This window comes from Heterocephalus glaber, unplaced genomic scaffold (assembly GCF_053883595.1).
Source record: "Heterocephalus glaber isolate CG9 unplaced genomic scaffold, H.glaber_assembly_v1.0 deba00001719, whole genome shotgun sequence".
Taxonomy (NCBI): Eukaryota; Metazoa; Chordata; class Mammalia; order Rodentia; family Bathyergidae; genus Heterocephalus; species Heterocephalus glaber.
Window position 1 is genome coordinate 2,628,145 of NW_028258432.1, and position 25,388 is coordinate 2,653,532.

Sequence of the window (25,388 nt, forward strand, 5' to 3'; positions counted from 1 at the left end):
GTAATTTACTCAATGACAATGCCATAGTAACTGAGGCTTTTAAGAAATGGGAAAACTGCTTGGGGATAGACAGTCACTATGTCCCTTCTACTGTCAAATGCCTAGCTCAAATACCTCACCCAATCAACATTTGCATCATTCAAGAAGTCTTTTTTGTGTAGTTTTTTGGGGGGGTTTTCTGAGACAGAATCTCACTATGCAGTTCAGGCTGGCCTTGAACTCACTATGTAGCCCAGGTTGGCCTTGAGCTCGCCACAATCACAGAATCTCTAAGCTATAGATTACAGACTGTAAGAACTGGGTATAAATTCAAATGTTGTGTTTTCATTAAATCTCAAATTATTGTTTTTAGAGACAAATTACTAAACATAGAAAAAATTAAAGGCTGTAACAATGCTTTGGATAATATTTCTTGAAAGCTGATTCCTTACCTCCTGTTAAGAAAGCCAAGAAAGCTACACTCTTTCTCTGAAGAGTAAGGAGGGCACTTGGTTGTTTTAAGAAGTCACTGCTTGTTTCTGAAAAGTCACCCCCAAAATGTCCTACAACTGTGCTCATTTGATTCAAAATAGTGAGTCCCAAACCAGGTTCATTTAAACTTCATTTCTCTCTTCCTTTATCTGCCCCCTTGTGGAGGAAAGGAAAAGAGATGAAAACCCAGAGTAAAATAAGTGTGAATTTCAGAGAAAAAAAAAAAATCAAGTCAAGGAAGAGTTATCAATGTAAGTGAGTTCATTTGCCCGAGACAGCTGTTTTTGCTCAACATAATATAATGATTGAACACTAAATCATTTTACATGTTGAAAAATGAAGGCCTGATGCTCTTTTACAGAAACAAACTGAAATATTTGTGGATGAAATTTATCTGATATATAGGTTCTGCTTCAAAATGGTCTGGAGCTACCAGAGAGTAGTGATTAAACAAGACTGCTTGTGTGCACTTACAGCTGCTGAAGTTGATTATTTTGTCTGCTCCTGCATGACCTTGAAATTTTCCACAACAAAAGGGGTGTCACTTTAGTAATAAAGTAAATCATCTGAGTAAGGCAATCAATTCTTTCCACTTCATAAAAATGGAAAACTATTCCATTTATTCTTTTCCAGTTTTATTTCTCTTAATTTTCAATGTTCCATTTATTTCACTGAAAAGTAATTTTGGTACACATATTCAGGAATGAAACAGGGCTCTATCAAATTTACTAACAGCTTTTATCAACTACTGGGTTAAGCAAATATGCATAAGTTATAAAATCGAGTTCCATTTCCTAGGGACTTGGAATCTGACATTAAAATGGTATTATTTATTTTTTAAATATTCAAATCTAACAAAATGTATGTATATTTTATATTTAATAAACACCAGCTATAAAAATAACAAAATTTATTAATACATTATGTACTTATAAAAGGTGTCATGATTTTAATTTTTAAAATTAGGTGGGATAGGAAACAGATAAATGGGCCATGATTTAGCTCAGTGGCACCATGCCTGCCTTGCAAGCGCAAGGTCCTAAGTTTGATCCCCAGTGCCGCAAAAAAATGGAAACAGATAAATAAATGAGTTCACAAAGCCATAATAAAATAGCTGGTCTCAAAGCTTCAGTAGCTAGGAGAAGCACTGTCTCAGGGTGAAAAGTAAAAAACTTTAGAGGCTCTATATGCTGAAGAAAACTAAACCCTCCAAGAATTCCATATAGTTCAAGCACAGACCAGAAGGAATAGAAGCAAAGGTAGTATTAATGATTTTGCTACTTTTAGAAATTCAGAAAAGCTTACTCCAAGTGAAGAGTCTTCCTTGTTCTAAGCCTGCAGTGAAAATTCAGCAAAGGGTATGACAATTCTTTTAGTAAGTGGAAGGTTACTTCAAAAATTAATAAATATTACAAAAGGAAACTAAACTTAATGCAGATTCTTCTATCATTCTCTTCTACCTTTTCAAATCATAACAAGTATATTCTCCATAAATACTTTTGTATACTTGTTTTTTATATTAAGGAGAAACTGATATGAGTTTAAGAGAGAACTTTTTCCACATCTGAAATTATAAATAAACATTAGGTTCAAAATTCTCAAATCTTACTTCTTTAAATCTTGGTTTTAGTCTCTCCTGATTGTGGTCTGTATTTAACACACTGTCCTTAGTATTCAGTCACCATGGCCAAATTTCCTTAAAACACTAATAAATAGATGTGAATTTCTTACATGTGGCCAACAGAATAGAGAGATTTGTGAGTTTAATGTCTGACCTATGAGAAAATACTTTTCCCTATAATTATTTTAAAGTTTCATGTGAGTTTTGCTTTCCACCTCTGAATCTGGAAAGAAATTTTTATCTCTGGCATGATATTTGCCCTCTATCAAGAAAGTACACTTACTGAACTTGAAATGTAGTTCAGCGGACCACTTACCTAGTAGTCACATGAGGGCCTCTCTAATGCACCATACAAAGAGGCTGTATTTGTTTTTGTAAAGAACTAATCTACAACACTACAGATAAAACTTCTTTCTTTCAGTCAGCCAACATGGTAGCATACTACTTTTTCATAATAAAATGCATGTAAAATTTTTATAATTAAGACCTATCTTTTTCACTACAAATAATATCCAACTCTACAAAAAAACATATAGTTATCCCCAAATATAATAAAATTTAAAGTTAAACACAAAAACAACAAAAAAGAACTGTGTAAAGAAAGATGGTTATGACTCTAAACCCAGCAGAAGGATCACAAGTTCAGCCTAGCCTGGGAAACACAGTGAGATTCTATCTCAAAAAAAAGGTAATAATAAATAGAACAAACTTTTAAATAATGTTATCCTGAAGCTGAGCATGATGACACGCCTGTAACCCCAGCATTTGGGAGGCTGATGCAGCAGAATTGCTGTGAATTTGAGGCCAGCCTGGGCTACATGGGCTTAATAGTGAGACCCTGTCTTAAAATACCCCCTCCCCCAAAAAAGGAATTCTGTTATTCTGAAAAGAAATACATGTTTTAGTTACCAGACTGTACCATGAAACTGTCAAGTTGTTGAAGAGGACTGTGTGGCCTCTTAAATGAGAGGTTCACTACTCACTGCAGACTGTTTAGTATTACCTAAAATGTTAGTATGTACATTAGTTTTCAATTAAAAAAAATTATTTTAAAGTATACCACAATGTCGGCTGGGGATTTAGCTCAGTGGTTCTGCCGCCTGCCCCGCAAGCGCAAGGACCCGAGTTTGATCCCTGGTACCAAAAAAAAAAGTATACCACAATATGAGCACAATAGTTATATGCAGATCTAGACCATATTAGTATATTCCAAATCAAGAACTAAGTTAATTGCAATTTTTTTTTTTGAACCAGGCATCGAACTCAGGATCTTGCACTTGCGAGGCAGGTGGGATAATTCAAATTTTAATTTGGTATTCTCAAATACTCTGTCTATATGTAAAGAAATCTCAAAATATTATTTCTACCCCAGGTAATTCTTAATGAAGAATAAAAATCAAACAAAACCATTATCACCAGAATTCAGAAATCAAGCACTCCTATTCTTAATATTTTTAAAAATTTAAATAATAGTATTTTCTCTTTTAAGATAAGCTTCAATAAAACTAGTTTCCCTTTTAAAAATTTCAAAAGTTTTGACTTAGTCACTGCAATAACAAGTCATAACATCTGGACATTATATTCTTTTACCTTTTTAAAACAAAAACTATGTCGCCAATAAAAGAGCAGCCTGGGTGAACTAATTATTTATTAAGCAATCTTTTATTACATGTAGAACACACTAGTCAGATTTTGTAAGATATATAAGTTATAAAAGCCTGGCACAAAACAGTCATCATTTTACCAAAGTCCACATCACAGCATAACTCAAGAATTTTCTTCTACTATGGCTTTATACATGTTTTTCAAATAAAGACTGAAGTTGTATAATTTAATTTTGTATCAGATAATTTTATTTTTAACCAACAAAATACAATTCCACCAATGAGATATAGTCAACTACAGTTGCTTTCTCTCTCTCAAAAATCCTATTATCTTTTTTAAAAAAATGTCATCCACATCTAATCTTGCTTTATTTTCCAATGTTTCACCAAATTAAGGAACCAGGAGTTATAGTTACAATGTTTTTTCTGTTACTGTACCAAACACAAGCCCACTTGTTCTTAGCCAGGGCTTTAGCAAAGGACTCAATAGTGAGGTGCTAAACCCCAGCGAGTCTTCTAAGCACAATGACATCTTAATTCCCTGGAAAATCAGTTACAATTACGTGCAAATTCTACTGCACCACAGAACAATGAAGAAGTAACTCTCTACTCCCTCCCTCTCCACAAAGATCCTGTTTAGCTCTAAAATTTTCCTTATATGAAAGCTTACCAACTTCTGAGAATCAAAGGCATTTTTATGTGCCACCTGCCCTATTCTATAACTACATGAGCAGAGACAAACACACACTAGGCCAAGAGCCAGAAGACAAGCTTAATCGCACCCTGCTAGTGACTGGCACTGGATAATCCTACTAAGTCTTCTGTTTCAAGATCTCAAACAACAGGCAGTATTATCGGTAAGTGTGTCAGTCTTAAAGGGGAAATACATGTGTCCTTAAGTATGCAAATAAGTTCTTGCTGGTTTACTAATACCTTCAGTAAGGGTAATCATTTTGTGGTAGTGACTAACAGTAAAGAATAAACGAGACATACAACATCTACAAATGATTCTTGAGCAAATACGGGCAAACTAAAATTTTCCACTGTCTGTTCTTATTAGTATTTTACAGTCTAGGATGATCTTGTAACAACAATGGACATTTTACAAAAGTAATAAATATTTTAGTTTCTCTATCTTTCTATATTCTGTTTTAACCTACTTCATCAGTAAAAGTTTTAGGAGCAGAGGAAAGTTTTGCTTCCAAATAGTGGTGTTGGCTTGACTTGTAAGTTCTAATTTAGATGAAAGTTCTGTATTCTATCACTATTTTATGATCCAGGTAACTTACTCAAGAGAGTAAGTTAAAAAGCTTTTTACCCAAACCAAATCAGATCTACAAGAATAGAATACCAATAAAAGGCAACACAAGCAAACTAAAAAAAGAAATATAGGCAAAGCCAACATACCACACATGCCTGCCAAACATTCTTATTACAAAATGATACCGTCATTTACTATTGGCATTGCCAGAACGCATGAGCATTTATGCACATCAGATGAACTACTACTTGAGCTATATTAGCAGGACAAATACACATCCAAAAACTAAGCTAACACTTCTGCATTGGCTTCTTTCAATAATTAAATATTTGTTAAACATCTGTGCTAGGTGTTTACAATGCCATCAAGAAAACATGTCCAGTGGTTTCACAGAGCTCTAAGGAGTGGGTAGCAGACACTTACCAACTAAAAAGCAACAACTGAGAAGTGAGCCAAATGGGAAAAATTTACATAGGACATTCACAGGGGAAACCACAGTCAAAGGAACCAGACACCTGGTACACCAAGAAAACCAGGCACCAAGTACAAACAGGGAGAGATGGGGAGAGGGTGTGTGGGTACAGAAACAACATGGGCAGGAGGAAACTTGGCCAGCGAACACCGCTCTCGGAGGAAGGGGGCCCAAAGTGAGGCCATCGGGAGCTCAGTGCAACACAGGACCAGGGTACTTGGTTGGACAATGGTGACCCAAGACAGAATGAAGAGCAGGCGCACCCTGTCCCGATAGTCTCTTCCAAGACACACTGGGGTAGGGGTGATTTTAACTTAGACCAAGTGCCAGAGGCTATGGGTGCTGCACCATCTGGGCCTGGGCGGGAATATATTTTCATGAATCACCTCTGTATATAAGAAACCTACATATAATAATCACTCTTAAAATAATGGTTTGTGGGTGACATGATCACGTGTTTACCAAATTATATGCCCACAAGAGAACACTGAAAATACCACTGGTTAATAAATGAGTTCAACAAGGTTAGAGGATACAAGATCAACACATAAAAATCATTTATTTCTACAGACTAGCATCGAATATGAAAATGAAAATTTAAAAACAATTGAATTAAGCATACTTATAAATAAATTTAACAAAGTATAATACTTCTACTCTGAAAACTATAAAACTGTTGAAAGAAATTAAAAATCCTAACAAAGAGATCGTAAAATTTAACACTGTTAACAAGGTAATACTCCACAAACTGACCTAAAAGTTCAACACAATCCCTAACAAAATCCCAGCTTCTGTTTTTGCAGAAATTGGTAAATCGATGTTAAATTTCAAAAGGAAATATGAGAGACACAGAATAGACAAAATAATCTTGAAATAGAAGAATAAAGTTGAAGGACTCACTTTCTGATTTGAAAACTTACTCTTAGGAAATACAAGATATTGTGGATGGGGGGCAGAAGCCAGGAAAGGAGAAGAAAGAAGGATCAAATGAGATATGTATGTGTACCAATTATCCACAATGAATATATCTATTATGTACTATAAATGTATACAGTACTAAGAAAAAAAGAAAATAGAGGATTCAATCTCTGTGATTTTGAGTTAGGCAATCTTAAATACGACACCAAAATCACAAACAACAACAAAAAATTGATAAATCAGCCAACACCAAAGTTTAAAATGCTTGCGCTTCAAAGAACATCATGAACCGCTGCCTATTTAGCAAGCGCAAGGTTGTGGGTTCGATCCCCGCTACCAAAAAACAAAACAAAAAAAATCATGAAAAAGTTTTTCTAATAATCCTAGTACCAAATGGAAGAAAATATTTGAAAATTATATATCTGCTAAGGGACTTGTATCCAGGATATATATAAAGAACTCACAGTTCAATATTTTGTTTTTTCCAGTGTCCAAAATCTTTTAGAGTCCAATCTCTTTCTTCAAAGTAGCAAAATGAAGGAACATTTTCAGTAGTCATCTGACAAAAACTCTTACTATTCTTGACATTTAAAATTTAATCCAATGTCTTTTTTAAAAAATACATGAACACTTACATAATACATTCAGTTACTGTGTGATTTCTATCTAAATACTATATTTAGTATGACTAATAGTAAGGGTTTAAACATAATGCATTTTTCTTCAGACAAATTAGGGTTAGTTTCTAAACAGCACTCCCTTTTAACATCTCAATTCTTGATTTCAATGGCTACGCATTTTGCACCTCTGTGCCATACTCAGGACAAGTAGATGTTAAATATGAAACTACTCTTAACACAGTAATAACAGAAGATGTGTTCACACTGTGGTGGGAGGCACAGTGAGCCACTCTCTTTATAGAGAATATTCTTTGCCATGGGTAGCTAATGTAGGGTCACCATTAGGAGCATAAGTAGGAGGGATACACCATGAAAATAACTTTGCTTCCACTTCTGGATACTGCTAAGTGGTTAAGAGAAAAACCAGAAACTCAGCAAAACCATGTTACAGAAATTCCTTATTTATGTACTCAAAGCCAACTTCATGTATGTCTGGGGGCTTCCAAAGCCATGCCTAAGAGACCTTCTGTCAGGTTTGCAAACTTTCCCCTTTGAAAGAAAATTTAAAAATTAACCCACCTAATTTCAAAAGTCAAAACCCTAAAATTCACACACTATTTGTTAGTCTCAAATGATGATGATAAATGATAGCTTTAAAATAAACTGTAGCATCAGTCTCTACCTTCCACCTATAAACACACAACATACTAGAGCTTTTGATTTTTACTTGGCTGACGAATTTTATTAGCTTCAGGGAAAAATTAATTTTTATACTGAATATTCAAAACTGTCCCATAGTGGCATTTTCTTCAGTGGCTAGTGGATCTCTACAAAAAAAGACCACCAGAATGCTTTTACTTCTAGTTCAAAGTACACTAGAGGTCCTAGTTTAGATTCCTGAAAACAATGAGTGAACTGAGACACAGTTAGCTGTTCCAGGCCCTGCTTGGCCGTGGCAATCCGACTGACCCGTCCAGGCACTCCGCACTGTGCGCCCTTCTCTGGGAGCCACGTCTTCTCTGAAGAGCTCTTTGTCCCCTTCCTCCAGCTCCCTCAAGATGCCAAGCTTATGGTCATGGCAGTGGGGATTTTTGCTGCAAGTTCTGAGATCTTTGCCTTACCTCTCGTAAGATTTGGAGTCTGTGATACGCCCATGTAAGTTTCTCTGAAATAGTCTCTAAAAAGGTTATCTTTTCGTAGCTGAATCTGGATTACCTGGGCTTTTAAAAAAGACTAATAAGCTTAAAAATTAGACAAAACATCTAAATAAACAGTTCTCCAATGACACAAATGGTCAACAACGTAAGGAAAGATGTTCCATAGCATTTACTCTATGGGTAATGCAAATCAAAGCCTCAGGAAGATATTATTTCATACCTGACAGCATAGCTATGAACTAAAAAATAAGTATTGGTGTCACAGTTTATATCTAGATGTTCCTCCAAAGCCTCATGTACTCATAGGTGGTGCTTTTGAGAGGTGACTGGACATAGAGGGTGTGATATTCACCAGTGGATGAGTCCACTGATGGGTTTATGGCTGAGTGTGAAGTTGGAAGGTGAAGCTTGGTTGAAGGAGATGGTCACTAGAGGAGTGGCCTGGAAGAATCTATCTTTCTCCCTCTTCCCACAATCAATCTCTCTGCTTCCTGCTGCCATGCCATGAGCTGTTTCTTCTCTGCCAAACCGCCCTGCCTTGGAGTCAGCCAATTATGGACTGAAACCTTACAAACTGTGAAGACAAAATAAATCCTTTCTCTTTTAAAAAGAGATTGCTGTGTCTCAGCAATGACAAAGTAACTAGTTGGTCAGGATCCAGACAAATGAATCCTCATAGACTACAATGATAATGTAAAATAGTATGGCTACTATGGAAATCAATCCAGTAGCTGGTCAAAATGATAAATGTACAATTATTGTATAACCCTGCAATTCTACTCCTAGGTAATATACAAACAAGAAAAATGAAAACATATATCCACTCAAACTTGTACATGAATGTTCTTAGCAACAATATTCTACATTGTTGAGTTTTCAAAAAGTGGAGAAAGTTCAAAAGTCCATGAGAAGATGAAGATAAAAAATAAAATGTGCATATCTATATAATGGAGTATCATTGAGCAATAAAAAGCAATGAATTCTCCCTGCCTACCTGGCAAATACAAGGTCCTGAGTTTGATCCCCAGTGTGTGTGTGTGTGTGTGTGTGTGTGTGTGTGTGTGTGTGTGGGTGGGTGAATTACTGACACATGCTACAGTGAATTACTGTCACATGCTACTGACACATGCTACCATTACTACCATGCAACCACTAGATTAGTGGTTGTCTCAGGCGGGGGAGGGATGAGAATGATGGAATTGGGAGGAGGTGACTGCTGAACAGGTTCCTTTTTAGGGACCTAAAATTGATGGTGGTGAAGGCTGCACAACTCTGTGAATATACTGAAAAAAGAATTGCACATTCCAACTGACTTGCATAGTATGTGAATTGCATCTCAATAAAGTTTCTTTTTTAGAAAAACAAGAGCTGGGTGCAGTGGTGCATACTATAATCCCATCTACACAGGAGGCTGAGGCAGAAGGATTGGGAATTTGAGGCCAACACAAGCAACACGGCAAGACCCTGTCCCTAACTGAAGCAAAAACTAGTGCTATCTTAGGCTTCAAGACCTTGTTGTGTCCGTGTGTCTTCTGCTTATCAATGTCAAACAAGATTTTATAAATGAATTATAAGTTAGAATTAACAGCGGTTTTAATGAAAAGGAATGACATCATGCCTCAAATACATATTTTGACTTATCCTAAATGAGTTTAAAATTCTGATCCAAACATTTTGCATGAAAATTCTGACTTCATTCTGCTTTGTGAAATAAAATTGATGTGTAATGAAGGATACCTCAAACAAATCTTAGAGATATAGAATCTAAGACTAAATATTCAAAAAGCTACACTAAACAGTATTTACCCCAATGAGATCACATTTCCATTGGTTTTATTCAGGTAAGCTCTACACACTTAGGTGTTGATGACAATGAGATGATGCTTTGGAAATCAGCTCAAAGACTTTCAGGCAATCAAGTTCTCTTCTCTGTTCTACTCCAATGTACTGGTATCTATGTCCCTAGTGAAAGAGGGCTAGTCATCAAAGCAGATGTGAAGAGAAAAAGTATAGTTTCATCTTTCAAGGAACTAAAAAATCCAATTCACAATCCAACCCACAATGCTGAAGCTAATTACAGGGACCCACCACAGGAACTATATACCAGTGGGCACAAATGTGATCTTTATCTATAGAGATAATGCTACCTGTTTATTCTCAGTAGAACATTAAAGTTTATTTTTAATTGACACATAAAATAGAATACTGACTCTGTAATACTGGTAACAGGTTTACAAAGACAATTTTCCCCATTGCAAATAACAACCAAAATCCGCTAAAGACAACTAACTGGTCAGAATAGGAAGTGCAGTACTACCCATGATAAAAGTGAAATTTATTTAATCCATACAAGGACTAAACTCACATGTTCATAACACTGTCATTACATGCCAAGTTTCTAACAATAACAAATAAAACAAGATCTTGACAAAATGTATAATGCATAGAAATGTATAGGAAGACCCTGAAGAATTTAGATATTAATAAATCCAAACTCTCTATACAATTCTAATTTCTTCAAGATTCACTTCTCACTCAAACCTAACACGGGGAAAAACAAGTAATTGAGATGCTGGGCATGGTGGTACCTGACTGTAATCTCAGCACTTGGGAGGCTGAGGCAGAAGAATGGCAAAGTCAAGGCCAGTTTAGACTGCATAATGAGTTGAAAGCTAGCCCACTATATAATAAGACAATGTTTCAAAAAACTGAAATCAAAACAAAAACAAATAATGCAACAGGCAGCTCCCTTACTATCTTCCTATCATTTCCCCAATAAAGTAATATTAAACTCTATACTTCAGAACACAGGCACGATTGCCATGTAAATTCATTAGAACTTACGCAGGTTCACAGAATTAAAAATTTAGTAGATACACTTCCAAATGTCTGAGTAATTTTAAATAAATTATTCTCTAGGAAGAAAAATTACATTTAAAATAATTAAGTGTGGCTTGCCTATACTGATGCCTGCAAGCTTACTGCACCAAAAGGGGAAGGGCGTCTAACAATACTGCCACTGGCACGAGGTTGCGTTTCTCAGATGCCTTTGACCTAAAATTACTGAGCAACTTAGATGAGAGTTAAAAAGTATATAAGCAAGTTCACTTGTTAGGGAGATTTTTTTTCTAACATTGAATCCATTCCTCCCTAACAACCAAAATCTGCTTAAACTGATTTAAATTACATCAAGTAGTAAGTGAAAAATCTGTGGGCTCAGGAAAGAAAATAAACCTGCATATCACTGCTCCAGCAACAGTAAATAACATCTTTTCTTTTCTGCCCTCTGAGCAGCTGCAGTTCAACAACAGAAAAAGTTGTACTTCCTCCTACACTCCAAAGGCTGTTCTTTCCATAGTAGTTATGTATCATTACACTGCAATATAGTCAGATATATAACTACAGGCATTAGAAGAGGAAAGACCAGGGAAACAAAACATACAAGAATTAGAAAATGTGACAAAATATTTTTTTAATTATGCTTAAAAAATACTATAACTTCAGCACAATCAACTTTGCCCAAAAACTAAAGAGACTGCTTCCTTTTTGAGAGGATGGCCAACAGTACTGGTTCTTTTTGGATATTTTCCTTGTAATGCATGAATATCCTGGAAAGAATAATACACAACTTCAAATATTGATTAATGACTTTACAGATCCTCTTTCTTTTTTTAAAGAGCATAATACGACATATACAGAGAAACAATAGTTCGGAGAAAACTGATTACTCAAAAAGAGATGAGTGAAGAAAACATTTCAGAATGCTTTTTAATATGTATGCTTTAAAGTTTCATCAGATGGTGATTTTTGTTCCTCCAAGTTGTTCCTTCCCTTTTGAACAAACGCAGACAAAGCTAACTGAATTAACATTTAACAGCTTAAAAACTTGGATCATCAAGGTAGGCAATCCACACGAAAGATACGTTTCCTGTCTTTCTCACTACCTTAACTGAGCCTGGGCTATTTCAACATCCACACCAGCCCTAACACTACATATCACGTTTTCTTTCCTAATCTTGACTTCTCCTCTCAGGTAATAAACAGTCACTTTTCCAATACTCAAAGTACAAAACCATCTTCTCTTGAGCCATCACAGTCAATGCTTTGTGAAGTATTTACACTTCTCTCTCTACTTCACCAATTACTACTATTCAATCACCGAAGGACAGCTTTTTCCCATCACATCAACAGGTCTCTACAAAATCAGCTATGCCTAATGATGTCAGACACAGACTGAAAACAATCTTTACCTTGCCCTTCAGTAACAGATGAGATCGTCTACCTTTGCTCTTTGAAACTTTTATCAATCCTTGCTTTCCAAATTTTCCTTGCCTGTTCTTTCCTCCACTTATCTTAACTGGCCTTAATCTCTTGCTTTTTTCTGCTTTGTACCTACTGTAACACCTAAGGGTACTGACACTGGTCCTCTTTACTTCTCTTTGAATGACCTATCCCACTCCCTTAACTTTGATGGTCTTCATCACAGGAACTCCCAAAATTTCATCTTCACGCCAATCTCCCTCTATAATACAATTCTATGGACAGGGGATAGCAGATCTATAAAGTATCATGATGGATAGACCTCGGCATGACTTTTTTTTTTTTGGTACCAGGGATCGAACTCAAGACCTTGCGCTTGTGAGGCAGGTGGCGGAACCACTGAGCTAAATCCCTGGCCCTGGCACGATATTTTTAAAGGCTTCAATGAGACATAATTCACATGCTGCACAATTTAACAGTGAATATACAACTTAATGGTTTCACTATATTCAGTTATGCCACCATGACCACAATCTAATTTTAGAACATTCTCATCACCCCAGAAAGAAGCTCTGTGCACTTTAGCAGTCTTCTTGTATGTCTTCCCTACTGTCCCTGCCCTATGTAAACACTAATCCATCCCTAATTTGCCTATTCTGAATATTTCATGTAAATCCAAACATATAATATGAGGTCTTTTGTGAATGGTTTCTTTCACTTATTACAATGTTTTCAAAGCTTACAATGGCTGTTGACTATGAGTACTGCTTTCATTCCTTTTAACTGATGAAAACTATTTCATTATATGCAATGGATAAATATTTCATTTATCCATTTATCAATTGATGGACATGTCATTTTTTTCTACTTTTTGACCATTATAAAAACACCCAAGTACAAGTTTTTGTTTTTTGCAAATTTAAAGAGATGTTTATTATAACATCATTAATAGTGTGAAGGGTTTTTTTTTCCCTCCAAGTACAAGTTTTTATGTGGATGACTACTGACATTTTGGACCCAATTATTGTAGGGGTTGTCCTGTGCATTGTGGGACATCTAGCAGTATCTTAGCCCTTACCCACTAGTTCCTTGTAGCACTTCTCCAGTTGTGGCAACTAAATTTTTTCTTCATACTCTGTAAAATGTTCCAGGTGGGCAAAATGGCCCTCAACTCAGAATCACTACTACAATGAAATTTTGTACATACATAAATCTTGACCTAAGAACACAAAACTAGTTATTAAATACCACAGTATAATCCTTAAGTATTCATAAATGCTTAGGTAGTAACAAATCCCTAAATATCTAATCTTTGCATTCTTTTGTCTATACATCTCTGCACATCCTAGCTCCACACATACAGTCAGCTTCAACTGGTTTTCCCAATGACACTGTCACATTTTATATAATGTAGTACTCTATAAGAAATTTCCAAAGTCTGTGGTAGCTAAGGCCTCAAACCTTCCTTCTATACAACCTAACAGATACTTTGGTTCTCCTCCTTTTATTTTTCTAATGGTACTGGTGACTGAATCCAGGGCCTCATGCCTGACAGACAAGTGCTTTATTACTGAGCTACTTTTCCAGTTCTCTAATACACATTTTGGTTTACAGTCACATCCTTTTACTTGCCAAAAAAGTATTTATGCAGTACTTACTAACTATAAAGGTTGAGCATGCATATTTAAATTTATTCAGAGTGATTCAAATAAATAATTTCTCCTTGTATGGATTCATTTGTATTCCCAATTGAAAAGTTACGCTGGAGCAACTGAGATAGCAGATACATACTGACAAGAGATAGCAACCATTTACCAACATGGTGTTTTCTCAGGTATTTCTCACTCTACCCACCCTCTCATATCTTTCTAATCAACAGTTATCTGCTGGTACAACTGGATATAAGTACTGAAGTTGAATCTTTATATCATTCCATATATAAAAATTAACTCAGAATGGATCAAAGACATATATAAGAAGTCACAGAAGAACCATAAATAGAAATCTTAGTGACCGTGACTCAGGCATGATTTTTGAGATATGACAAAAAAATGAAAAAAAATTAATAAACTGAACATCATAAAAACTAAAAGTTCCTGAGCTTCAAAGGACACCACAGAAAAAAGAAAGGGTCTCACTATGTTACCCAGCTGGCATTAAACTTGTGGGCTCAAGTCAGGGGAGGAACCTCTCACTCCACTTGGTAGCAGCACTACTCTTACTAGCCAAAATGTGGAAACAGCTCAACAGTCTATCAACTGATGAATGGTAAATAAAAATGTGGCATGCAATAAAATGAATATTATATACCAATAAAATAAGTACTGTCTGAAGATAGGTGCTATGCCTAGGAGTAGATCAGAATATACAAGATGCGTGAATCTTGAAAACACCACACTAAGTGAAAAGCAGCTAATCATAAAAGGCCACATAAGATTATATTTATATAAATTAACCAAAATAGGCAGATGTACACTGAGCCAACTGACAAAATCTGAATAAAGAATATAGATCAAATAATATTTTCTTAATGATAAACTTCTTGCAATGAAAACTGTATGGTTTTGCAAGATATTTTCATATAAAAACTATTGCACAATTTCAAAAACCTTGATTTTAGCCAAGTACACAGTGAAGTGCTCCAAGATAAATTAAGCATAATGTCTGCTACAACTCTCAAATAGTTTCAAGAAAGAATTTAAATATATACACACATATATGTAAATTAATATATTTGTGTATGTGCATGGAGAGAGAATGGGACAAAATGTGAACAACTGGTGAATCTTAGCTGAGAATGCCCTGCTATTCATGACAATCGAAATTACATAAAAACAAAGATACAAAAAGCAGATTATAAAAAATTATGAAAGAGAACTAATATTGACAATTTAATATAGCTTCATTTAACATGACACCATTCTAAACAACAAATATATTTTACACAGAGTACACAAATACTTTACAAAGCCTACTTGTTATTCATCTACTCTAAAAGACAAATCATTTTTAAAAGCCATCAACACATTTTAACTCAGTGTAATTTTTTTTTTTTTGGTACCAGAGATCGAACTCGGGACCTTGCGCTTGTGAGGCAGGCGGTGGAACCACTGAGCTAAATCCCCAGCCCCTTAACTTAGTGAAATTTTAATTAATCTCTTTACATGATACTAAGCCAACTAATTATTCAATTATTTCCCTACAGATTAAATGGTAATCTTTACACAATTTCCATAATTACAATCAGAATTGGGTACCTTGAAATTGATTTTATTAGCATTAAAACTGTAGCACAGTTAAATGCCACCACCTAGAGTTCTTTCTCTTGCGCCTAAAGCTGATCTGCTCAAAAGAAGGAACATTTAGCTGTAGTGGTCAGCCAACTAATGGAACTATACAACAACCTATGGTCACAAAAGTACCCAACAGCCATGAAGTAGAAGACTATCCTCAAGATCAAGATATACTTTCTTTAAACAAGTAATTACTTCCTTTGGCAATTCTGCAATAGTACTTATTCTCAGATGACAGGTTTTTCTAAAACTTTACCTAAAGGCTTTAAAATATATTTCATGTGTGTATCTTTCAGACAAACTTTGTTTCCAAACTCCCAGAGAACTGTTTCCCTTTACAAAATACTCACTCTGCCAACTACACTTTCCCCTAAAACAGACACTTTAAAATTGGCTACAATATATGCAGTGTAACTTTCGTTGATTTTCTCTACATATATAATTAATGTTTTGATAGCTCCATATGGTCTGATACTTTTTCAATCTGTCCTAAGGTTTCTCAACATCTTTTTTCTTTACTAAAAAATATTGGAGCAGGGAGATGAGTCTATTCTCTCCCCCAGGGATCCTGTTACAGTGATCCCTAAACCTCTAATTATGGTCCCTTCTGAATAAAATCTGCCTTACTATCTTTTAAAAACAAAGCAAAATTGGGAGCAAAAATAATATTGCAGGGGCCAGGGATTTAACTCAGCGGTGCCTCTCCTGCCTGGTAAGCACAAGGTCCTGAGTTCAATCCTGGTACCAAGAAAAAAAAAATATTACAACACTCAAAGGGGAAATTTTTTTAAAGCAAAGATAAGAATATGTGCTTCTTAAACCAAGAGAATTAAATTAATATACTGAAGATAGAAAAGTGGTTACTAAGAGAAAGATGATTAAACAAACTGGGCATAATGGCACACACCTGCAGCCCCAGCACTAGGGAGGCTAAGGCAAGAGTATTGCTATGAGTTCAAGGCCAGCCTGGCCCACAAAGCAAGATCCTGTCTCAAAAAAACAAACAAAAAGAACAGACAACAGGGGACTGGGGATTTAGCTCAGTGGTTCCGCCGCCTGCCTCGCAAGCCAAAAAAACAGACAAAAGAAGAAAGTTATTAACTTCATGGTAAGTCTCTCCCCTCTGTCACTGCCCTCAGGAAAGAACAATGGAGAATGCACAGGTTGAGAGTCGGAGACTCACTTTACCCCTACAACCTTTCACAGTTGGGTTTTCTACTACATACAAGCTGAAAGTAAAGAAAATTTACAATTATCTCTTTAAATCTCACAGTTTTATCAACTACTACAATTAAACTTTGTGTATGCAAATGTAGCAGTTCTTGGCTCTGTTGGAAAAAAGATTAGTTTTATTCTAAATCCCTAATATGATTCAGTACCTATTTCTTATTTCCTTATTATCAGTCCTTTTTTTCCTGAATAGACCTGCCCAGAGCCCCAAGAAAGAGCTGATCAAAGATACCTAGAACAGGTTACATTAAATTTCCTATATCATATGGAAGAGTATATCATATAGAAGAGTATTAGATCCAGAAAGAAGACAGCCAGCTATATGATGAACTACTTCAAGGACACTATTAAGAGCTCCACAAATATTACCTAACTCTGAGTGTTTTAAACATACTGCCTCATTAAATTCACACAATAATCCCTATCTTCTTTTTGTATTAGGAAAAATTATAATTGAAAAAGGTTCAGTACTTTATCTAAGATCAGCTGAAGCTTGAACCCAAGCCTGTCTGATTTAAGTATGCTCAAATGGGTAGCTACTATATAGTATATTACTGCATAAATCTATCAACAGGCAGATATTCTAGAATAGTAAATCAAAAACCTTAAAGAACTATTTTCTAAAATACAAATTTCTCCAGCTTAGTATCTGATTTTTAAAAAGCATATATGTACATGTATCTGTAACACATTTAAATTTATTTTGTATACTAGTATTTCCCAAAGCTGAAATTTTCATTTTTACATTTGTAAAGGCCTTTAAAGAAAAAACATTTTACTGACTTATCTATATTTGAATAACATCCATGAAAATTAAATACTCCAAATTAAATGGAAGGAAAGTGAGTTAAAAAAATCTGTCATTATATATCCAAGGTTCCATTTCTTCATAAAAATGCATTTTCCGTTTTTTTTCCTTTCCCAAGAAAAACTACTCTGCCTAAGTTAATAACCCCATTAGCCACCAAATGTTTCCATGTATTCAATCATCTTCTACAAAGTAGTAAATCCAATTTTAAATCTTCTGTTTAGTCCACTACACTGTGGCATTATAAAGTAAAATTCCATTTCTTAAAAAAAAATCATACTTTACAAAACCTGTAGATATGAATAAAATTATCTGAGCCATAATTAAGTCATCTGTGAAAATTACCACAAGTAACTCATCAGTTGTTAAAAGGATATAATTTGGAGGAAGAAAGTTCCAGCTCAAGACTTGATTGGCCAGTGCAAGGTAACGCTGAAACACAGAGGACATCTGTGCGTTGAGGTTTTCCCGCCTACTGAATTCCTGCAGAACTTCAACAGTCAACATGAAGATCTGGCGAAGGTCTTCTTCCTATCATCAATCAATTACAAATATTTTCATATTGAAAATTTACTCAGAATACATTCCCATTCAGAACTATGAAATCAAACAAATGAGAACTTTAAAATTTCTAGTGGCAAACACTATTTCCTTAAGAACATTTTCCATCTTGAAGCCTCTACTCAAAATTTACAATTTCATAATATGTTTTCAAGTGACACTATTTACTGTAGTATAAATGCTACGCCATAGAGAAGCAAGTCTTTGGCAGTACTGCAGAGCCTGAGGAGTCAGTTGCTATAGTGCACAGCCCTAGGATTTAAGTCAGTCCCTTCACATAGCTTTACTCCAGAGCTAAACAATACACATGAGAGACAAAGGGCCCACACCATCTGCAATAACATTTTAATATATGGCCTTCTGCCAAGCTTATTTTTAAGGCCAGCAAAATCCTCTCAATTCAGTTAGTTACATCTAAACATAAAAATAATAAACTATGAGCTCTTTATCACAATTCTCTTTTTTTTTTGGTACCGGGGATCGAACTCGGATCCTTCCGCTTGCAAGGCAGGCGGTGGAACCACTGAGCTAAATCCCCGGCCCTGACAATTCTCTTTTTAAGACTAGAATTAAACAAGTAATTTTAAACTGTCAACTACATTCACCAAACCTATCTATATCCTTTGCTATATCCTACAAAATCACAACACAAATCCTCAGGTACAAGCTATTACTCAACTATATAAAACAAATGTTCTCAACAATTAGGAACAGATTTAGTTAAAAGTGTATGGTCGCGCAAGCACAAGGACCCAAGTTCAATCCCCAGCACCAAAAAAAAAAAAAAAAAAAAGTGTATGGTCGAGGACTGGGGATTTAGCTCAATGGCACCATACCTCCCTTGCAAACACAAGGTCCTGAGTTCGATCCCTAGTACCAAAAAGAAAAAAGTGGATGGTCCAATTATTAAAACACAAGAACAAAAATACCAATACCTGAAAAACTCTTTTGCAGTTACCATGGAATTCCATACTCAGTCCAATGTTGCTAGTCTTACTTGAACTTGAGAATTCACTCAATAATGCAGTTAGAATAGAACAGGCCAGCGTTTGCTGTATGTGATAAGAAATAATTGTGAGGCATTAATTTTTCAATGCTTTGTTTCAATATATTATGTTCTAACATAATGGAACATTTTCTATCAATATTCTATCTATATCTACATATATCTATTATATCTTTAGATGTTATGGGTACCTGTCAGAAAACTAGAAATGATAAAATGAAGATTAGCTTTCCTTTCTAAAGTGCTCTGGCAAGTGCTAATAACAGTACTTCTCAAATCCAGTTATCTATTGAAGATTTGAACTCAGGACATATTCCTCCCACTTGATTACACAATTTAAGTGACATATTAAAAAAATCAGTGTTGAGTGCATTAGTTCATTTAATTTGTAAAACAACTCATATCCCTACTTTACATATGAAAGAATTGAGACTTAGAAAGGTTAAGTAATTATTTAAGACCAGCTAAGATTTGAACCTAGGTCTGACTCCTATGTTCTGATGTTTATAAAATTCATTCCCAAACTGATAAATGTGAAACAATTTGTCTCCAAAATAACTAGATAGTACCCAAAAAGCTTTTCAAATAATAAATGAAGATTTCCGTATCACTGGTTCTATTCAGTAGGCTTAGAATATCAACTCATTAATCTTATTCATAGACTAGAGTAAAGGTACCAAGGATGGAGATAAGGATACAAATTATTTTGGCACACTTCCAAGGGTTAAACAGAAATATGCACACTACCTCTGAACACCCGAAAGATTAAAGTCAAGATGATACTATTTCTGCAAGCTTCTGCAACAGCTGAACACAATCAGACCCATCCACCAACTGCAACATCTTTGTTCAGAAATACTTCTGATGTTAGTACCTTGACCTTACAAATGCTTATCTTGGCAAATCATAGCAAATATACACAAAGTTAAATTCCTAAATATTGGTGCAACTTAGTATTTGTTGAAAATAAACGATGTTTAGTTGGGTGACCAATATACTATTATTTATCTACCTTTCTATTCATCTGAAATTTTCCTTTAAAAATCTGTTAAAAAATGCCTATTCACCTCTTAATCTCAAAATAAGCATGACTGCATATTGTATGGCACACACACTACACTATACATTAAAGTAGTTTACCAGACTTTTCCACACCACCAGAAGTAAATGCAAATCCCCTGGGGAGTCAATGGAGACTTCTACAATCAAAAAAGTTCTCTAAATGGTTCTAGTTTGCTTAAATACACACATTTTGGTTTTGTTCTGGTGGTGCTAGAGATCAAGCCCAGGGCCTTGTGCATGCTAGGTAAGTCCTCTATCACTGAGCTACATCCCTAGCCCCTCACATTTTAAAATTTTAATTAAAAAGTATACATTCATTTTAATATAAAAAGTCTTGTCCTGCACAAATCTTCAAGAAAAGTGTGCCTGTTTAATTCCACTTGCAAGGCCTGAAAAGAAACTGAGAAGTCAGGCACAAAACCTTTCATAAAGAACAGGTTATCACATATATCATTTTACAGTTTAAAGGGATTTTAGAAACTTATCAAATACAAAATACCTTCAGTTTTTAATTAACAAAACTGAATTTTAAAACATGACTTTCTTTTAAAATAGTGATTAATGATTAAAGTAGTAGAACTCCACACTTCATAGATTAAATAATATCCAATCAATTGTGCACAAATTTTAAAATATACTTAGGCTTTGAGGGGAAAACAGGCATTAAATAAAATAATAAACTGGTCTCAAATCAAATTAATTACATTCAGAGGAAAACATTTACTTGCAAAAATCTAACAAATGAATTCCAAGATCCTACAATCCTGAAGGGAAGTTTTAGTGTCCTATATCAATCTTAGTCTTAGATTCTCACCTATCCTTTCATAACAAAATTTCAGCGAATAGGACATATTAACAGGTGTCTAAATGTTTGGGAAAATTTGCCTTACTAAAAAATTAAATTCAGAATCTCAGATTAGTCAATTTACTGAAAAAAAGAATTCACTCGCAACTTATTTGAAAACATTCAAACTAGAAATCCAGGTGCACCTATTAAGTACAAAATGTCATGATCCTCACAAATAAATGATCTATAATAATTTTCCACAAGTAATTTGCAATGTGCACAACATGGTATATTTTATGATTACCATATTCAAAATTTCATCAAAACACGTCTAGTAAATTATAACATATACTAACAATAAACATTTATTTCCATGTGAAAGATTCCTAAGATTATATCCACGTATTCACACTCAATCTGTAAAAACTATGAGTGGAAAATGGGACAAGGCAGAGACAAGTGCAAGCCTTGCTGAGGTTACGTGGCTCAGAACAAGGAAGGGTTTTTAAGCCTCCTCTAGCTACAAACTTCAGAAATGAGCTCCAGGGCCTTAGAACTGCTTTTGAGTTGTAGCACTATCCCTCTAAGAGAGCATATTCTTACTCATAAAAGCAATTATATTCTTTAATATATGAGAATCAGGAACAAAATATATCTCATTATAGACTTAGATACTTGGACATAGTTGTTTTTATGTTCTTATCCTACAAAAATAACGACAGTAGGGCTGAGAATGTAGTTCAGCAGTGCAGTGTCTGCCTGGCAAGCACGAGTCCCTGAGTCTGATTCCTGATACCAAAAAAACAAAAAAACAAAAACAAAACAACAGTATATCTTCGTTTTACAAAAACTAAAAGGCACAAAAAAGCACAAGGAAAATAAAATTGGCTACAATCCTATTATCCAGGGGTTAATCTTATACAAGTTATATATGGCTTTCCAATTTCTTAATGCATACATATACATTATTTATATACCATGCAATCCATGCATACTTTTTATATTCTTTTTCTTCTTCACACTTATGATACTAAGAGAAATCTTTAAAACCAAATGTTTTCTTTCAAATATGCACTTAAAGAATTACTACATAAAAATAAGTTGCATCGCTTCTCGGCCTTTTGGCTAAGATCAAGTGTAAAAATAAGTTGCTATGCAGCATTCAGAAATCATATTGTTTTTAACCATACCTGAAATTATTACTTTTCAAAAACCAAAAGTTTAGTAAAAAATTCTGTAAGGACATGAAATTAGCATGGTAAACACTTACTAACTGGTCTGACTCAAAGGTACTAAATGAATAGAGACTCATTCATTGGAGAAAAATGAATAATTAAGCACTGATTATACATTAAGGGAGAAAAGCACTTTGACCCGTATCAACAAAGTATTTTTTCCTATTTACAAGGGAATTAACATATGAAAAAATGTCTAAGACTCATTTCCAAACACATTTACTCACTTGCAGTATTTGTCCATTAAATCCCCTTACAATGAAGTTGCTCTTGCATTGCATTGTAATGAAGATAGCCAGGAAAGCAAGCCAAAAGTGAGCTCCCAAGGGAGAAAGGGGACAGCTCTTTTTCAGGACAAGAAAAAAGGAAAGGGGGATCAAATCTGCCTAGCAGAGATCACAAGCTTTATGTCTTGCTTACCCTGACAGGAGGTTCCTATCTCCTGGCTTCAGATTTTAAGGTCTCAGGGTTACCCCAACTGCATTACCTTTTACCTCCCACTTCTAATGAACAGCACTGTACTTTCAAGCGCTGCCTCTGCCCTATGTCAGAGGCAGGGCCAGAAATTATCCTGTATTACAGACAATGACTCTCATATTTAGGAGGGTCAGAAACAAAAGCTGTAAATAATTTCAGTGAAAACTGATTGACTGATCAAGAAGCAATATGAGATTGTCATACTAAAGTTATGAAGAATTTGACCAGTACAAAAAAAATACCATTAGTCAAAATCCTGAGTCATAAGAGGTTAACACAGCAATGCTTGATTTATCCAAAAATCATAAAGAATCAAGATAATAAAATACTTAATATATCTTCCTGTACACATTTCTAAAATAATTATTTCTATAGCAATTATTTTATGATGTTAAGATAAAGCAACTACTTGGAAACTACTAAGTATAGGGGGCCTTATACTCTTTGACAAAGTGGCACCAAACTGCATGATGCTTTTGGATTTATGTCTGCTTCAGTTTTTCTCAACTGGCCTTCATGGTTGTCTGTTACTCATTGCTGGTGGCAATCTGACTACCACCAATAGGTAGTTCTATACCTAAAAAATAAGTAAAAACACTGCGGGGCTCTTCTATTCTTTGGATCAATGAGCCAGAAAAGCTGGGATCTAACAAGCCAAGATTTTCCACTTCAAAGAACTACACACAAAGCACTTCATTTATCATGGACTCAGCTATCTCATCTACAAAATGGGCTACCATGCTATGCCTTGCCTAATTCATATGCCTGCCCTCAGGTTCATTAAATATTGCATGCAAAAGTACAACATGAATATAGCAGGTTATGATAAGATAAAGTAGAAACAGCATTTTTATCATTATTATAAAAAATAACTACCACTTTGTTTTGGCTATTTTGGGGTCCTACCTCTTGATTTGACACATTCTGTCAAATTAAAATTATAAGACAAGTTATCACTTGAAAAAAGAGAGCCATGAAGTATCATTAAAGCAATATATTAGATGAACAGTAAACGTTACCTAGATTAATGTTACTGATGTTAACTTCAAGACCTGGCACTATATTAACACAAGTGGACTGTGGAAAATAAGTACCATACATGACATGTTCTTTATTTCATTTTAGCTGTTTATAAAGTTTCAAAAAGAAACTTTAAATATGTAAAACAAACAGAAGACAACACAATGAGGTCAGTCTTGGGTTATCAAAGAGTCTTCACAGTGTGTCTTTTTTACTGAAATACTAAAAATTCCCAAGTTAGCTGTTAACACTGGCTAACAACTTAACTCTTCACATTAAAACTCTTAAGGCAGCGCTCTCATTTCTAGTCCAAGCCATTAATTTCATGCTAGTGATAAAAGGCCCTTCAGAGATAGTTTGCCTTACTCACCAGCATACTGTCACAAGCACAAGATACTCAAACACTAACTCCAGCTGACAAAATAAAATGCTGTTGTTCAGAGAGGATTGTCTCTTATAATAGCTTGGCTCTTGCCCCTGGAGCCTTATTACCAAGAATAAACTTTATGAAAGGTTGCCATACATAAAGCAGACTTCCAGCTGCTCTTCTAAGCAAACATCAATGAGACCCTGTGATAAGAGAGATTAACTTGGCTGGCACAACCAGGCTCAGGGCTGCCTCTGCAGACAAGTGAACTTCTCACCCATTTCTTTCTAACATGGCAAAGAGGAGTAAAGGAAGCTTAAATGCTGAAAGAAACACCTTATAAAGCTGATTTAATGTAGTCTTGCTACTTTCAAAGAAAGTAAAAACATGAACTAGATTAAAATTTTCGTTTAAATGTTAGAGTTAAATAAAAATGTCACTACTTTCCCCGGAAGGACAGTTCCCCTATCTCTCTCAAACTGGTACTCAGAGTTCTGATATTTGCCAACTCAGATGAAGTAGCCACAGCAACATTGGTAATTGTAGAAGGTAAACTGTGCCCATAAAGACAGGCATGAAAAAACACATTATTAAATAATCATACAAGCATAACTGCACTAAAAATATACCAAGATACATGGAAAACTATGCTAAGAAATATTTCCTTAGAAATGGTTTTATAAATTAAATGCAATCTTTCCAAAAAACTATCTATAAGAGAACCTCAACTATAAGATACTTCTTAAAGCATGTAAAGGAAAGCAAATATGATAGTTTTCTTTTTAAATCCACAAATAATTAGTTTTCACTTATGGATACTTTCTTTTCCTTTTCAACTCTTAAAAGCAGTTTGATAGAGATGACTTACTATAATTCACTTCACCAAGATTCTACAAAGAAAGAGAGGAAGGGCTACAAGAAAGAGAAGCATAAACACTGGCTGAATGGGCAGCCCTGAAATACTATGACATTTAGTTTACATATTAGGGAATTAATGCCTAAAGTTTAATAATTTGAGTTAGGTAGATAGTAAAAGCTATAGTGTAAACATTAAGTATAAACCCCAAATCAGCCTTTTTTATACTGCTCTGCCTCTAAGTCTTTCTAAACATGTTTATGAGACTAATAATACAGGAGAATGGACAACCAGGACTAAAT

At 34.9% G+C, this 25,388-nt stretch overlaps 1 protein-coding gene and 1 pseudogene across 5 annotated transcripts in view; one reads left to right on the forward strand and one right to left on the reverse strand.

Annotated features, from left to right (window-relative positions):
• Xpo4 (exportin 4) overlaps positions 1–25,388 on the reverse strand; it is a 194,954-nt gene that overhangs the window by 124,690 nt on the left and 44,876 nt on the right. For 4 of the 5 annotated variants that reach the window (XR_015446598.1, XM_087199387.1, XM_087199388.1 and 1 more), the window contains 2 exons: positions 19,212–19,328; positions 18,093–18,246 (listed from right to left, as the gene is read on the reverse strand). Coding sequence is in view for 4 of the 5 variants with exons in the window: in XM_087199387.1 (XP_087055513.1) it covers positions 18,093–18,246; positions 19,212–19,328 (271 nt within the window). In the remaining variant the exon portion in view is untranslated. Of the gene's footprint in view, positions 1–18,092; positions 18,247–19,211; positions 19,329–22,593; positions 22,748–25,388 lie in introns of those variants that run through there. The other variant, XM_087199390.1, reaches the window with a different exon arrangement.
• Positions 22,237–22,366, forward strand: LOC147821730 (U2 spliceosomal RNA; annotated as a pseudogene).